This window comes from Canis lupus, chromosome 25, assembly GCF_003254725.2.
Source record: "Canis lupus dingo isolate Sandy chromosome 25, ASM325472v2, whole genome shotgun sequence".
NCBI classification, from domain to species: domain Eukaryota; kingdom Metazoa; phylum Chordata; class Mammalia; order Carnivora; family Canidae; genus Canis; species Canis lupus.
This window is the reverse complement of record NC_064267.1, coordinates 28,460,986-28,477,994: the sequence shown is the minus strand read 5'-3', so window position 1 is coordinate 28,477,994 and position 17,009 is coordinate 28,460,986. Positions and strand designations below refer to the sequence as shown.

The 17,009-nt window shown below is 37.8% G+C and overlaps 1 protein-coding gene across 1 annotated transcript in view; it reads right to left on the bottom strand.

Annotated features, from left to right (window-relative positions):
• KIF13B (kinesin family member 13B) overlaps positions 1-17,009 on the bottom strand; it is a 203,481-nt gene that overhangs the window by 36,892 nt on the left and 149,580 nt on the right. Inside the window, exons 33-36 of the mRNA XM_049100832.1 lie at positions 15,874-16,026; positions 14,705-14,782; positions 13,109-13,162; positions 17-128 (exon numbers count right to left, since the gene is read on the bottom strand). Coding sequence (XP_048956789.1) covers positions 17-128; positions 13,109-13,162; positions 14,705-14,782; positions 15,874-16,026 — 397 coding nt within the window. The remainder of the gene's footprint in view (positions 1-16; positions 129-13,108; positions 13,163-14,704; positions 14,783-15,873; positions 16,027-17,009) is intronic.

Here is a 17,009-nt window from a genome sequence, read left to right as displayed (position 1 = left end):
TGAAAATATAACTTACCTGGGTCTGGGGAATGATTATTTGGGGGACTGTCAGGGAGGGATGGGGCAGCAGGAGCTATTCCTCTGGAAACTACAGTTTGTGATACATCCTGTTGACTTTCCCATCGACCCTGTTAAATAGGACAAAAGCAGTGTTTTTTATTCAAATAGAGCAGTTAACAGAAGAACCTAAAGATATTTAAGAAAAACCTGTCATCCATTATGAAAGCTTTATTCCCTTCACAAGATATGACAGGTTTGACTGTTTAAGTACCTATCTTCTTATACTTTTCATCATCAGAGTATTAATTTCCCAAATACTAAGAATACATAACACTGGGATAGTCCCTCCAGTTCAATTTCCAGTCTCCTCAGTTCTGTCCTAACATTCTTTCTATACATCATGTTGCTTCCCACAAAATATGGATATATGAAGACATTCCTTTTAAAATCCTCCCTTACGTTCTGTCTCATAGGCTGTTGCTGCTCGTCTACCTCAAGATACTGTCTCATTTCAGATTCTCAACTGAAATTGAGGAACAATCCTTACTAACACTGTGGGCCTCTTCTCCCTTCTCCAGGGTCTATCTTTCTATCCCATTCAAGTACTGCTCATGATAGTAAAAATTCTAGAACAGTATATTACCAAGGCTCTTATTTTCAACAGATTATATTAAAGGGAAGTTCCAGTTAAACACAAATCAAGTAATCACACTTCCCAATAATGGAAGTCTCTGGATTAACAAGTTTTACAGTACCCTCAACTTATTTTATAAAGTCCCATTAAAGAGATTTCACTGCATAATACAAGAACAATGCCAGCTGGGTGATGGATTCATCGACCAATCTAGAACGGGTGGTGAGCCACAAAAATGGTGATATCATCAAAGCACTTTTAACATCAGTCCCATCAGGTAAAGAAATAAACCCCAACCAAATGTTACAAACAAAACCGAGGTAATGGAGATGAGATGCAAATCTTCTAAAAGCTTCCCTCTTTGATCCTTTGATAATCACTCTGACTTCCTTTTCATCAGAATTAAATAACAGTATTTTATATTAGTTTAAGCTGGTATTCCACAGATGAGTGACCCTAACAACATTTGAGTTTTCCTTAGTAATCGCCTGCAAAGCGATTCAGTGCTCCTAATGATGGATGGAAGTGGAAAGGCCACTACAGTTTCAGATATGTATTGGAAACCTATCCGCTTTTAGCAGCAACCTAAGTACTGATCATAAAATCAATAAACCTTAAGTGATCTGGATCCTGTTTACCTCCGAGAATGCCACTTTTCCCTAGGAACTCTCTCGGCACTTGATATATTAAAAAAAAAAACTATGATGTCTTAGCATTAGGAAGCCAGGAAACAAAACAGACATGAAGAGATGATTTGGGAAGCATGAACTCTGAAATACTTCACTGTAAGAGCATTTGTGTTACTATGAATCACACACTGATTTACATACGTTAGTGTTTTGTTAATGTCTTTTGCATTTAAACGTAATTGTCTGGGAAGCCCTAGCCTTGTGTTCTTTGGGACGTCACAATCAGGTAAGCTAAACACTAAGGTCAATACTCTTTGGAGCTTCTCAGAGGAAGAAGAGCTTCATGCTTTGCTTACAGCGTTAAGCTCATACAAGGTTGTTTTGAAGACAACTTACTTAATTTGAGAATAAATCCATTTTTCTTTTTTAGATTTTTCTTTCTTGTTTGGCAGCTGTGGCACTCTGTTCCTTAGGCAAGCTAAGTAGCTGATTTGAAGTCAGCACCTCAGCCATTTGGTGTATAATGGTCCAGTGACAAATAATGGAGGTGTCATCTCTTCCCCAAGGCGCACTCGGGGATCCACTAGCTTTTTGGGTAATATTTCCCAGTTGGCACTCCTAAACATAATGTGACTAACAAATCAGAATGGAAGCCATAACTTTTACTGTCTCAAATATACAAATATCTCAAGTGAGAACATTTGAAAGGATGCACGCAGTATACACATCCCTCCTTAGCCAGACTGCTATCCCTGTCGGATGATGAAAAATAGAAACACATTTCACTTCATCCATCCTACCTTAACCGTCATCTTAACCTTGAGGAATTTCACATGCTAACTGTTCCCAGGTCTCGCCAACCAAAGACCGGGACACAGAGTGTCTCAAATTGATCTTGAAAAGAACAGACTGCTTCAGAGGGAACAACAAATTTGGATGATAAACTGGGTACGATGCTCCTCCCTCTTCCTTCTGACACCCACAGATCTCTGGGGAAATATTTTACTGAAATCATTCACTTATGCTTTTTCTCCTATAGTACATGTCCATTCTCTCACCAGAAATGAAACCTGTGGTTCAGTGTCTAACTGCACACACACTGCCCCTCGGAGACAAGGCAATTAGTGTCTTTCCAATAAATTTTACATCCCTGGCTGTTCCAGAGTTATTTTCCCTTTACTGAAAGTTGGAGGTGGCAGGGGAAGGATGCATTCCAGTTAAACTTCAAAGGGAGATGAACTCAGGGCAGTGAATAAAAAGGACTTGGCCAAACACTGGATCTTTCTGCTCTTATGAGCTCAGTTCTCAAAGTGAGAAGAATATGGTATATATACATATAATGCCTGGAATCTGAAAAGATAAATCTGTGATTTCTTTCTAACATTCTGCATGTCTACCAAACTTCAGAAGCAGCCAAGATGAGGAAATACAAGAGGGAAAAGTCTGGCTTTGTTTTAAAGCCTTAAACTAGCTTCATACTTATTAGGGATTATTTGTGCTAACAGGCTGAATTCCAAAAAATAAAGCCCTATTCGAGATAGCAATTATTTGTAGCTGGCATCATATATAAAGACAAAATAGAACAGGGAGAAGCATGAGAGGCTCTCAGCTGACTTGAAAAGATGCTTTGGTCTTCCCCAGATACCTATAGTTCTCCTGTTACTATTCTTCCCAGACACAAATTCTTTGGGTTTTCCAAATTAAAAAAAAAAAAAAAAAAAAAAAATTTAATTTTTTAATTAAAAAAAATTTTTAAAAAAAGGTCTGCTTTTGATCAAGAAAGTGTCAAAGAGGTAAAGAAAGAGAGGTGCCAGTTAAATCCCAGGTCCAAAGGTGGTTTCTAATACAACTAAAGTGACTCATATTTGGTTCCAGCCTTTACTTGCGCCACACTGAATAATTGCAGTTTTCAGGAATGTGATGCAGCCAAAACACACAAAAATCAGTTTTGTTAACTGAATATTCATTTAGGCTTTTGGATACTTTTAACTGCATCAAAAACTCCAATGAGAAGATGATAAGCACAGTATCTTACTAACTTACTAAAAAGTATAATTCCATCTAAAATGGCTTTAGAAATAACATTTTTAAGTTGACAGTGTTCCTTGTATTGCAAAAGGAACAGCCAATTTTTAAATGGAAAAACAAACAATCTGCTGAAATTAATTCTGCAGCTATGTCCATCTTGGTAGACTGGTCATAAAAAGCTTGCTAAGTTTTCATTATATCTATCTAAAAACTGCTTTATAATAATGATGAAATAAATATCCAGTAACAGTAAATAGCAACATCACTGCAATTATACACACTTTTTTTTTTCATTTCTCAGTGCTCATCAAGATAAGTGCACTCTCAATCCTCTTTATCTATTTCACCCATTCCCCCAACCTACCTCCCTTTTGGCAACCACCAATGTGTTCTCTGTATTAAGAGTCTGGGTTTTGTAGTGGGGGGGGGGGGGGTGTCTTTTTTTGTTTGTTTCTTAAATTCCACATATGAGTAAAATCCTATGGTATCTGTCTTTCTCTGACTTCGTTCACTTAGCACCATAACCTCTCAGTCCATCCATGTTGTCACAATGGTAAGATTTCATTATTTTTTATAGCTGAGTAATATTTCATTGTATATTATGTATGTGCTTGTGTGTGTATATGTCTTTGTGTGTGTGTGTGTGTGTTATACACACACCCTACCTCTTCTTTAACCTTTCATCTATTAACAGCCAGTTGGGTTGCTTCCATACTTCAGCTATTGTAAATAATGCAATAAACATAGGGGTATATATATCTTTTTGAATTAATATTTTTATTCTCTTTGGGTAAATATCCAGTAACAGAATTACTGGATCATATCGTAATTCTATTTTTAAGTTTCTGAGGAACTTCCATATTGTTTTCCATAGTGGCTGCACAAATTTCCATTCCCACAACAATGCATGAGGGTTCCTTTTTCTTCACATCCTCATCAACACTTGTTATTTCTTGTCTTTTTTATTTTAGCCATTCTGACAGGCATAAAGTGTTTCAATTTGCATTTCCCCAATGATGAGTGATGCTGAATATCTTTTCATGAGTCTATTGGCCATCTATCTATATTCTTTGGGAAAATGTCTATTCAGATTCTCTGCTCATTTTTAATCAAATTATTTGGGGGTTTTAGTGTTGAGTTGTATAAATTCTTTACATATTTTGGGTATTAACCCCTTAATGGGTATTTGATTTGCAAATATCTTCTCCCATTTGGGGGCACCTGCGTGGCTCATTTAAGCATCCAACTCTTGGTTTCAGCTCAGATCATAACCTCAGGGTCATGAGTTTGAGTTCTACATCAGGCTCCATGCTCAGTGTAGCGTATGCTTAAGATTCTCTTTCTCAGGGCAGCCCCGGTGGCGCAGCGGTTTGGCGCTGCCTGCAGCCTGGGGTGTGATCCTAGAGACCTGGGATCGAGTCCCACATCGGGCTCCCTGCATGGAGCCTGCTTCTCCCTCTCCCTCTGCCTGTGTCTCTGCCTCTCTCTCTGTGTCAATGAATAAATAAATAAATACAATCTTAAAAAAAAAAATTCTCTTTCTCCCTTTCCCTCTGCCCCACCCCCTGCTCATGTTCTCACTAAAATAAATAAAATTAAATATATATATATTTAATAATTAAATATATATATATATATATATATATATATATATATATATACACACACACACACATACATATATATCTTCTCCCATTTGGTAGGCTGCCTTTTTGGGATTTTTTGATGGTCTGCTTTGCTGTGCAAAAGCTGTGCCTTTTTATTTTGGTGTAGGGCCAATAGTTTATTAGGGATATATTTTTAATTGAAAAGCCTATCGAGAATGACTTTCTAAAAATACTAATTCAAAAGGATATATGCACCCCAATGTTTAAAGTAGCATAATCAGGGCAGTCCCAGTGGTTTAGCGGTTTAGCACTGCCTTTGGCCCAGGGCGTGATCCTGGAGACCTGGGATCGAGTCCCACATCGGGCTCCCTGCATGGAGCCTGCTTCTCCCTCTGCCTGTTTCTCTCTCTCTGTGTGTTTCTAATAAATAAATAAAATCTTTAAAAAAATAAAGTAGCATAATCAACAATAGCCAAATTATGGAAAGACCCCAAATGTCCATCAATTGATGAATGGATAAAGAAGATACAGTATGTATGTATGTGCATATATGTGGAATATTACTGTATATTAATATATATACTGTATAATAGTATATATTACAGTGTATATACTGTTTTTATATATATATAATGGAATATTACTCAGCTATCAAAAAGATGAAATCTTGCCATTTGCAACGACACAGATAGAGCTAGAGAGCATTATGCTAAGTGAAAGAAATCATATAAAGACAAGTACTATATGATTTCACTCATATGTGGAATTTAAGAAACAAAACAGATGAACACAGAGGGGAAAAGAAGAGAAGCTAACTATAAAGCAGACTCTTAACTATAAAGAACAAACTGAGGATCGCTGGAGGGGAGGTGGGCAGGCGATAGGCCAAAAGGGTGATGGGGAATAAGGAGGGCATTTGTTGTGATGAGCACTGGGTGTTGTATGTAAGTGATGAATCACGATATGGTACACCTGAAACTAATATTACATTGTATGTTAACTAACTGGAATTTAAGTAAAAACTTGAGGGGGAAAGAAAAATAATGATTTCTTTTAGGCCTTAAGGTATATTTAAAAGTTGGGAGTCATTCATCAAATTCAATTTATCTTTTTAAGATTAACTGGTCCATCAATTCAATCTTGGTGGAGCTCAGTAAAGTGATTACAATTCTAATATGTAGTGAGCATCAATAATAAGGATGTGTAAAATATGGCTGGGCAAATTCCAAGTGTCATGGGCCAAACGAGGAGACTGTTTTTAGTAGTTCACCACTTCCTCTCACCTCCTCAAGAGCCCTAATTCTATAAAATTCTCCATCGCCGCTTCCTTTCCATGACTTTTAATGTCACTGTGTCTTAAATGCCTCATCTTTGCCATGATATCAACTGAAAATCAGGAGGGGAAAGGGAGATGTGATCCTCTTCTGTGGCCTCTCCTGGCTTCTGAATATTGTTTCAACTAACCTGAAATGTTCTTGTCTTACACAGGGGAAGACAGCACATCAAATTCTGTGGCCTATAATCCTGCTTTCATAATCAAGATCAGAGGAACAGGGATCCCTGGGTGGCGCAGCGGTTTAGCGCCTGCCTTTGGCCCAGGGCACGATCCTGGAGACCCAGGATCAAATCCCACGTCAGGCTCCCGGTGCATGGAGCCTGCTTCTCCATCTGCCTGTGTCTCTGCCTCTCTCTCTCTCTCACTGTGTGCCTATCATAAATAAATAAAATAAAATAAAATTAAAAAAAAAAAAGATCAGAGGAACAGACACATACATTAATAGATACAGAACCTAGAAATAGGCCCATATAAGTTTGCAAGGTAGGTGTAACTAATAATCAATTCTTTCAAAACACATTTTCTAGCACCATAAGCATCATCAACACTAGGTTAAAATTACATTTCTGACTCAACTCTCTCTTTTTTTTTTTTTTAAATCTATCCATTTATTGTTAATGATGGCAGAGAACACAATTGTCAACCAAATGGATGCTCATCATTTAAGTTAACTTATCTTGCCCATCTCTGTTTGAGGCAAAACACAACTTCCAACAATATGGCCGTTCTGGGGAACATCTGGGAAAGAACAACAGAGACATCAGTCTGGCTTACAGTGGTCAGGAAATGAAGTGGTTCATTCCTAGCAACGGCCCATTTTGTATCTTGGAGGCAGAGATATAAACAATGGCAGGCTTTGCAAAAGCAGCTGCAGTCCTGACTCAACTCTCTTATGCATTAAATACTTTCATGCAAAGAAACCAAGATGGGGCTTCTGAGAAAGTTCTGTAAGTCAAAAAGAATGCCCAAAGCACGTTTGGCATTTTACTCTTCTTTGGCTGCCCCATACTTAAGAAAAGGACAAGTTCTCAAATATGTACTTGTATTATTTGCTTAATGTGAATTAACTCCAACTCCTCACATCCCAGAGCCTTCAAAATTCACTAACATGCCTTAGTTCCTGGGCTCTTTTGACAGATACTTTTGCAGTCTTAGAACAAGAAGCATGTGAAAAGAATCCTATATACTGACTACCAAAGTTATTTTTACAAAGGAGTAAGAGCCAAAAAATTAGTACAGTGCCAAACTTAGTCATCTTATAAAAACCACATTTAGAAATTCATTCTTATTCTCAAGGTAAAAACAAGTATGATGCAAGTTTTAGGTAGTAGGATGGTACTTATATCCTACTCATTAGGAAAACCTAATGGATTAATTTTCTCTCCTTGGATCTCTGAAAACTTGAAGACTTCAGGCAGTACCCCAAAGAGAAAAAAAAAAGAGCCTTTGAGATTTTTCAAAATAATTTCTTTTAGGATTTTGTGTACAAATTATCATAGATAAAGCAATTCGAGACCTTCTCAAACCATTATACACAAGAGAACAAAAACTTCTAGCTACTTAAGAGAGCAGGTAATAAAAATTTTCTTTTTTTTAATTCTTTTTTTGGGGGGGGAATAAAAATTTTCAATCCTAATATTATTTTTTGAAAAACTGTTGTACTTTGAGAAATGTTTTTTTCTGCTTCTATTGAGATTTTCACACATGTATATGTTTTTAAATCTGATTTTTAAAAAAATAGGTAATTTGTTCACACAATCCAAAAACCAAATAATATAAAAAGGCATAGTGAAAAATCTCCTACCTCTACCCCTACCTGTTCAGTTCCCCACATATTTCCACCCTCTGCCCAGGCAGATAAGTAATGGTATTAGCTTCTTATATATCCTTCTAGGGATTCTTATGTATATGTAAGCAAATCTATAAATAATCACACACACTTCTCTCCTGTCTCCCTCCTTTTGTAATATAAATGGCAGTATACTATTCTGCACTTCATTTTTATTTATTTTTTTTTAATTGGCTCCATGCCCAATGTGAAGCCCAACATGGGACTTGAACTCAAAACCCTGGGATCAAGACCTGAGCTGAGATCAAGAGTAGGACATTTAAAAAAAAAAAAAAAAAAAGAGTTGGACATTTAACTGACTGAGCCACGTAGGAGCCCCTCTGCACTTCACCTTTTTTTTTTTTTTTTTTTTTTTTAAGATTTATTTTTTAGTGAGGGCCATGGGAGGGGCAGGGGGAGAGAATCTTCAAAGGGACTCCCCAGCAGGGCAGGGAGCCCAGCTCTGGGCTTAATCCCACTACCAATGAGATCATGACCTGAGCAGAAACCAAGAGCTGGACACCACTCTGCACTTCATTTTTAATTATTAAGTATATCCCAGTAATTTTTCCATGTTATCTGGACGGGTTCCTAATCATTTTTATAGCTGCATAGTATCCCATTTATTTATTTCCATGTATGTGTGTGGGGGTGTGTGTGTATGGCATGTGCCCATTGGTTTGGTTTGCATTAATTAAATAGGTTAAATACAGACCAAACCAATGGACATTTAGTTTCCTATCGTCTGCCATTATAAACAATGTTTCAATACTCTTGTACATATGTCATTTCACAGGTACATAAGCATTGCTGCTATGTAAAGGGGTTTAACAGGATTTTAATAATTTGTAGGTCAATTAGTTTAAGCACGACCTAATCTTGAGGAATTATATTATGAATAGTATTAAAAACATCTTGAATACAAGGCAATGCTGCATATGAAACTGTTTTCCATTGTTTCATTTAAAGGCCACAGGGAGGACCTCTGTTCCTTGCTGCTATTAGCAAGGGAATGTTTTTTTTTTTCTCCCTAGTAAGAAAGTATAATTTTAAAAATATTTATTTTTCCTGAAAATCTTTTAAGATGATCTGCTTTAGATGATAAAATTACTGAGGGAAGCCCTCCTCTGAAAATGGGAGAGCTACTCTATACTCCCTTCTGAAGTAAGCCTGGAATCAAATCCTCTTTCCTTCATATTCCTTTCACTTTGTTTTCTAGCATCATAGTTATAATCTTCTATTGTCTGAATTTCCTTACTCATTAAACAGGCCCATCCCATAAAAATCTGTCTTAGAAGAGTTTTCCTCTACCTTTCTCCTACTGAATACCTAAAGGTCTCTAATTATGATATGTGGATATTCATTCAACCTAGCAAGAAGTCAAGGCATGTTCATACCGATGAGATGTTGACGAAAGCTACACCTAGTAACCTTCAAGGCCCATGGATACAAGGAGTTCAAAAGGAGATAAAAATAATAGTTCACAACTGAATTGGGAGCAAAGTTAGTAGCGGCAAACTGGCACCTTCTGTTTTCCCTGACATACTTCCAGAGAGTGGGGACTGGTATGATTGGGGAGTGGCAAGCAAGGTCATATTTTGAGGAAAACTGGGAACTGCTGCAATGAGGGGAAAAGTTATTTGTTTGAAATATATGACATCTCAAAATATACCCTGAAATACAGTGGAGGGATCCATATCCTTGTTGCTGTGATGGCACCACGATATCAGTAGAACCTGAGAGGGTAAAAAATCAGATTTTTCCTCATCTTCCCTAGGATATCCCAAGAAATCGAGAAGATAAAAAAAGGGAAGCTTCTGGTAGAGTAACAAAAATGTGTAATGTTACATTTACACATTTAATATGACATGTCCCCAAACATCCACAGAAATTGCCCTAGGAACAGTCTCTAAGAAACTCTTTACTGTCACATCTGAAACAGCTTTTCAGTTCTCATCTTATAGTCTCTGAGGAAACTGGAAGGAGTCTTTCTTAAAACTTAAAAAGCCAGGGCACCTAGGTGGCCCAATTGGTTGAGCATCCGACTCTTGATTTCAGTTCAGGGTTGTGAGACTGAGCCACATGTTAGGCTCCCCACTGAGCAGGGAAGTCAGCTTGAGATTCTTTCTTTCTCCCTCTCCCTATGCCCCTCCCCCTTCTCATGTGTGCACATACCCTCTCTCTCTAAAATAAGTAAATAAATAAAATCTTTGGGGAAAAAAACCTGAACAACTTAAAAAGTCCCTTCTGGCCAAGTTTCCAAGCCATTCTCTGCTGGGTCTTCTTTCTTCTTTGGTGACTCCCTCTCCATGCCCCATCCAGCTTCTCCTCTGGCAAGTACCCATGAGTATTATCATGCCCTCTAGCTCCCATTTTAGATCTGATGCCTCACTCAGTTTCAATTATGCCCTCAGCTCCTCAGTCTAGGTTTCTAGACCCTTCAATTGGCAGATACCTTATGTCAAAAATTGAACTACTTCATTTTCTACCCCAAAACTGCCCCTCCTACAGTTCATCTCTCTATTCAGTCATCCAGAACTCCACACGTCACCCTCATCTCTCCCCTCCCCCAACCTTCCTGTCCATGGAGTTATAGAGATTCTATCTCCTTAATTTAACCTGAATCACTCTCCCTCTCCCTCCCACTGCTGAATCTCACCCTGACCTGATCTCTCCATCTGCAAATTAAGTTTTTTTTTCATATTTTTGCATTAGTAACTGTATATACTTATATTGTATACTTTAAAGTGACTTTATGGACCAACCAGGAACCTGAGTGGGGGTTAGGTGGACTGTTAAAAAACATTTGCTAATTCAACTTTAACCATGTTATAGCCATTACTCCCTTCAGGGGCTCCTCGTCTCCTCCATTACTCCTTGGTACACTTCTACAATCAGGTCTCTTTTCTCTGGGTTCTACCCCACAATAGTAGTCACTATTTCCCCCTCCTTTAGTCACACCGCATGCAGTGTCATAAACACAGCAAGCCTGTTCATCCCTCCATGCTTTTGTTCACACTGTTGCATTCACTCCTTCCCTGCCTCAGATGGACCTCATCATCTTTCAGTTTAGGGGGGATTATCACCTCTCTGCAGCTTCTCCTGATCTGTGAATAATGCCTATAAAAGTGTCCACTCCCTCCTTCAGTCTCTTACTCTATCATACTTCTAGTATAGCATCTATGTTTATTTATTCTATTTATTTGGTGTAGATGAAGCACAATAACTTTCTTTTAAGTGATATTATTATTTGCTCTATTTAAACATAAGGAAACTGGGGGTATATAGAAAATTCTGGCCACTTCTTTCAAGGAATTTATAATATAATTGAGAATTTGGATTAGATGTAATTTAAAAAAACAAAAATTCATTTTTTCTTATATTTTCCTTAGAAATTTTCATTTACGTACATTTAAAAATAATGACACAATCAATTTCCCCAAAACTCAACTTTGTTCTCGTAATCATAACCTGTGCTGTGCTTATCAATAACTAATCAAACCTATCACTGGATCAGTATAAAGTAGTAGTGCTTATAACACTTTCAGAGACATGATAGGTAATCAGTAAATTAATGAGTTGGAGAGGAATTTATATGTCCATAAACATGGATATACATACATGTAGCTCATTTTAAAGATCTAGGTTACTAGGAGTTTTTTTTTTTTTTTAAGATTTATTTATTTATTCATTCAGAAAGAGCGAAGAGAGGGGCAGAGACACAGGCAGAGGGAGAAGCAGGCTCCATGCAGGAAGCCCGATGTGGGACTCGATCCTGGGTTTCCAGGATCACACCCCAGGCTGCAGGCGGCGCTAAACTGCTGCGCCACCGGGGCTGCCTGGTTACTAGGAGTTTACCTGTAACACACATATTGATGAGATATATATATCCCATTATTTCAGGCAAACCCCTAGTAATCTAGACCTTAAGAATAAGTCTAATTATTCATCAATTGTTCTTTTTCTTAAGTTTTTATAAGGAAAATTTCAAACAAAGAAAAACAGAGTGCAGAATAAATAATAATAGTAGAAAGGGTAGTATAGGGTGCCTGGGTGGCTCAGTCAGTTAAGCATCTGCCTTCTGCTCAGGTCACCATTCCAGGGTCTTGGGACTGATCCCTGTGTCGGGCTCCCCACTCATCGGGGAGCTTGCTTCTCTCTCTCCCTCTGTACTCTCCCCTTGTTTCTGCACTCTCTCTCAAATATATAAAAAAATAAATTCTTAAAAAAAAAAAAGGAAGCATAACAAATTCCATGCAGCTATAACCATTATCATTAAATAACCAATCTTCTTTTATTTATACCCCTATCTTCCCCCAAGATTATTTTGAAACAAATCCCTATCAGGCCATTTTATAAGACATTGTTCACTTTTAAACTCCTCAAGGGTTAAGATTTCAATACAGAGTGTGTTGCCTACAGTTAACAGTACCAACATCTAACTAGGTCCCTCAAAAAACATCAGGCATAAAACTATGATACAGGAAAAAAAAAAAAAAAAAAAAAAAAACTATGATATAGGACATACAGTTATGATAATTTCGAATGTGATCCCTTTAAGTAACAGATAAAGAATTCTCAATGCTTAAAACTATTAAATTGGGGAACACTAACATTAAAAATAAATCCCAGCTAAAACAAGTTTTGTTCTTGTATTTTAATTTCTTCTGGCAAATAAGATTAACTTAAAGACAAAATCTTATTCCTCACACATTTGCAACATTACATGATTATTTTACTATTAAAACTCTGATTTAAAGTTTTTTCTTGACGAAACAGGAAGAATATTTTACATAGAAATATGAACTTCAGCAACAAAATTGGTTTTTAACCCTTAAAAAGTAGAGTAATGAGGTCTCATAAGCCTTAATTTAACTGGCAGATAAAAAAAATGAACTATAAACACTTTCCAATAAATTTCACATGGCATAGAAGAGTAGGAGAAATTTTGGCATGCAAAACAAGCGTGTGATATTTGAGTGAAAAGAGGAAAGGTGAATGGGAAATTAGTCTAAGGCCAATGGAAAAATAGTTATAAAAACTTACCTTGTTGCTGCCTAGACTGTAGGATGGAATAAGATCTTGTCGGCTCCCAGACAACTGAAGAAGAAATAAAGAGGGGATTAGTCCTTTAAGTGTGAAAGTGCAGAAATCTCCAGTCCTGGAAATACAGGAATTTGAAAACCATATCAACAGAATGTTAAAGTCGGATGGGACCAGAGACACTGTCGAGACCAAATTTGTAAACTGGGCTAGCTTATACTTTGACACATTATCACAATTTTTCCGAAAGATTTATTTATTTATTTTGAGAGAGAGGAAGACTGGGCACACACGATCTGGGGGGGAGGGGCAGAGGGAGAGGAAAGAGAATCCTCAAGCAGACTCCTTGCTGAACACAGAGCCCTGACGTGGGGCTCAATGCCAGGACCCCAAGATCATGACCTGAGCTGAAGTCAAGAGTTGGCAGCTTAACCAACTAAGCTACCCAGGCACCACTCACAATTTTTTTTTTTTTTTAACTGAACTGAACTTTAAGGTGGGAGGTTTGTATAAGATCAGATACCCAGTTTACACTGAGGCAACAATCACCTAGGCCTGGGTAAGGGATACTTCATCTGTGTATCCCCTTCTATTTAAAGGATACAGGTTACTGATTATTTTACCATGCCCTGATCTTACAACTTCCTTCTCTGGTATTTGTAGCAGACGTATAGACACAGACCATTTATTTTAAACCACAGAATTCTAAATACCAAATCTCTGCAAATACCTCTGTATTTTAATGTATCATTTTCTGAGGAAATGAGAAGATTTAAGTTGAAAGAAAGTGATATTTCTTAATGTCTGCGGAAGTTCCCAATCTTTCATCTGAGATGATTAGTGACATCATTCACTCACTCCGGGGCCACATGTACCTTCCCATTTGATACTCTCCCTACCACTCACTACAGTCTCTCAAGCATTAAGACTAAGGTTCAGCTGCTCTTTATAACAATGCTTGTATTGTGGTTTTTCTTGGTGGAAAGTTAGACCAAGCTAATATTTCTCATATCCACATCTTTGTCAAAAGTAAGGAAAGGAGAGATAAATCACAGGGCCACAATCATATTTCTTTGTGAAGAATTATTTGCATGCTTAATATGCACATATATTATACCTATGTTTTAAAAAAGAATAACAAACTTAAGACACTGTTATGAAACATACCTAACTTATTTTTACTCATTTATACTATCCTGGATTGCCTTTAAGCAATTGAGTTTGTAAACTAGTCCAGATTTCTCCTCAATTTAAAAGTAATTAAGTTAGGCCCAGAAAATTCAAATCGTTTGCCCAAGGCACTCGGCTAGTTTTGCTTTATTTAGTTCAACAAACACTGAACACCCAGTCATTGTGCCAGGCACTGCTCATACAAAAATTAGTGAGAAACATTAAAGATGTGATTAAACAGACACTTTCCCTATCATATTGGTGAGGACAATGACAGAGGTCTGCACAGACGCTACGGGCGCCTAAATCAGTTCAGAGAAGGAAATGATATCTGAGAGGAGAGTTATAGGATAGAAAAGAGTCATCCAAGGAAAGAGGAACAGGGAAGGAGAGCCCACGCAGAGCAGAATGGGGAGTCCATGTACTTACTCTGTTCACGTTTGGAGAGCTTATACTCCTCCTACTCAGCTTCCCCTTTCCTGTCAACTGCTCTTTCACTGTAACCTCCTGTCAGTACAGAGGAAGAATACAGATCAGAGATGCACCTCCAAAGCAATACCACGTACAGCAGTCTTTCAGCTACCATCACTACATATATATTCCTAGTTCTTTAAATCATGGCTGTTACTTAACACCGTGGAATGACCTTATTCCAATCACTGTGGAACATTCAAAGTTAATTATTCAGCTGATGGGTTACCTAGATGATTCTTTATCTACTGATGGCTCCCTTGAAGCTGGCCAGAAGTTAGTCCCAGGAGACAGATATGAAAATTAGGTCACTTTTATTTTTCATAAGGCTCTTTGGTTAAAACCGAAAGTCTCAATATTGCTACATAAAATGAGGTAGAGAGTTCCACCAAGTAGTGTACTGCTGGCATCTCTATTACCCCTTCTAGAGACCCACTCCAGGGCTGTGGTGAGCGAAAAAGGGCCCAATCTGCCACATTCCTACATATTTCTTTAGCAACATTATTGTCCATCGTTAAAGGACTTTTAAAATAATTCTTTAGCCATCAAGCGTTAAATATTTCCCCCCATTACCTCAAGGCAACTAGATATCATTTAGCATCTTGGTGAAAGTAACTTTCCAAGTGGAGCTTTTGTATGTTCACAGACTTAATTGACAAGTTTAACCTAAATTAATATGCTCCACTTAAAGAGATGCTTCAAAAGTTTTTTTAAAAAGATTTTATTTATTTATTCATGAAAGACACAGACACAGAGAGAGAGAGAAAGAGACAGAGAGAGAGGCAGAGACACAGGCAGAGGGAGAAGCAGGTTCCATGCAGGGAGCCTGACGTGGGACTCGATCCCGGGTCTCCAGGATCACACCCTGGGCTGAAGGTGGCGCTAAACCGCTGAGCCACCTGGGCTGCCCCTCCCCCCTTTTTTAAGATTTATTTATTCATGAAAGACACACACACACACACACAGAGAGAGAGAGAGAGAGAGAGAGAGGCTTCAAAAGTTTAGATGTAAAAACAAAACAAAACAAAAAAACCATAAAATTTTAGATGTAACAACACTGTGAATTGCAGAGAGGTAAAGAGAATAAGGCTGGGTCAGCACCACTGCTACCAGCTATGTTGACTAACCTGGCGGAGACGATCTAAAGTGAGAAGGTTCTCCACAGCCAGCACACTTCTGAGGTATTTTTCAATATAAGCTTCTGAGTCAGCAGAAGCCGTGTTTTCAACATTAGCTGCCATTCTTGCTAATGTTTCGCGTTCCTCTACTCCCTGGGCATCCTGGAGAACAGAAAGTTGGGTATTAAAATGAAATACTTTGTAGAAGAAAACATAAAAGCTTCTTGATCTATACAAATACACACACAAAGAGTACTAACAAATGGGATGGTATTCCAAAATTCCAATTTAACACTAGCTTTTGGAACTCAAAACTCATTTTCCCACAGAAATCATGATATCAACGGTGGTTAGGTTAACTTGAACAGTTAACCACAGTGCCACTGAAACACAGCATATTCTCAATAACACCATTCTCTTCTATATTTCTATTGTAAATGAAAACATTACTGGCTAGAAAGGATTTGGTGGAAAAAGCTGGAAATATAACTACCACCACACTTCAGAAATACATCATGAGGGGCAAAAGACAGGAATGAGAAGCTGGGATCCAAACAACTCTAGCAGGAAGCAGACACAGGTATGGAGAGTAAGAATGAAAAGTAGGTTTGGCTTTCAACCATGGACTACATATTCAACATGTGGCAGCTTGTAAAATTGGTCTCAGTCCGCAACTCTGGAGTAACCGGGGCCAAAAGCAAAGTATCTAGGTAAATACTCCCTCACTGTGCTTTCCCACGGAGCCCACCCCCACCCCCACCCCACTCCTCTAGAGTGATGGCCCTTGCGTATAAATGGGGTGTTCAAGTCAGGAAGGGTCCTTGCTAGTGCATTTAATCATGTCAGGCAAACTTGGTTCATAACAAATTACTCTTATCAGACAAAAACTGATACTTTATTTACTTGTGAATTTGTTATAATAATGCCAAAAACTACAAAATATATAGCCATAGGCTATGCATCTGAAGTTGCCATCAACTTCAAGGAAAAAAAAATTACATACCAATAAGGAGAAAAAAAATCTGCCAATTAGTTTTAAGATATCAATTTTAAGATGTGTTCTAATGTCAAAAGTATTCTTAAAAATTTTAATGAGCTTTAGAACAGATAAAATGTGGAAGAATTTGGAAGGTGGCTTAAGTTTA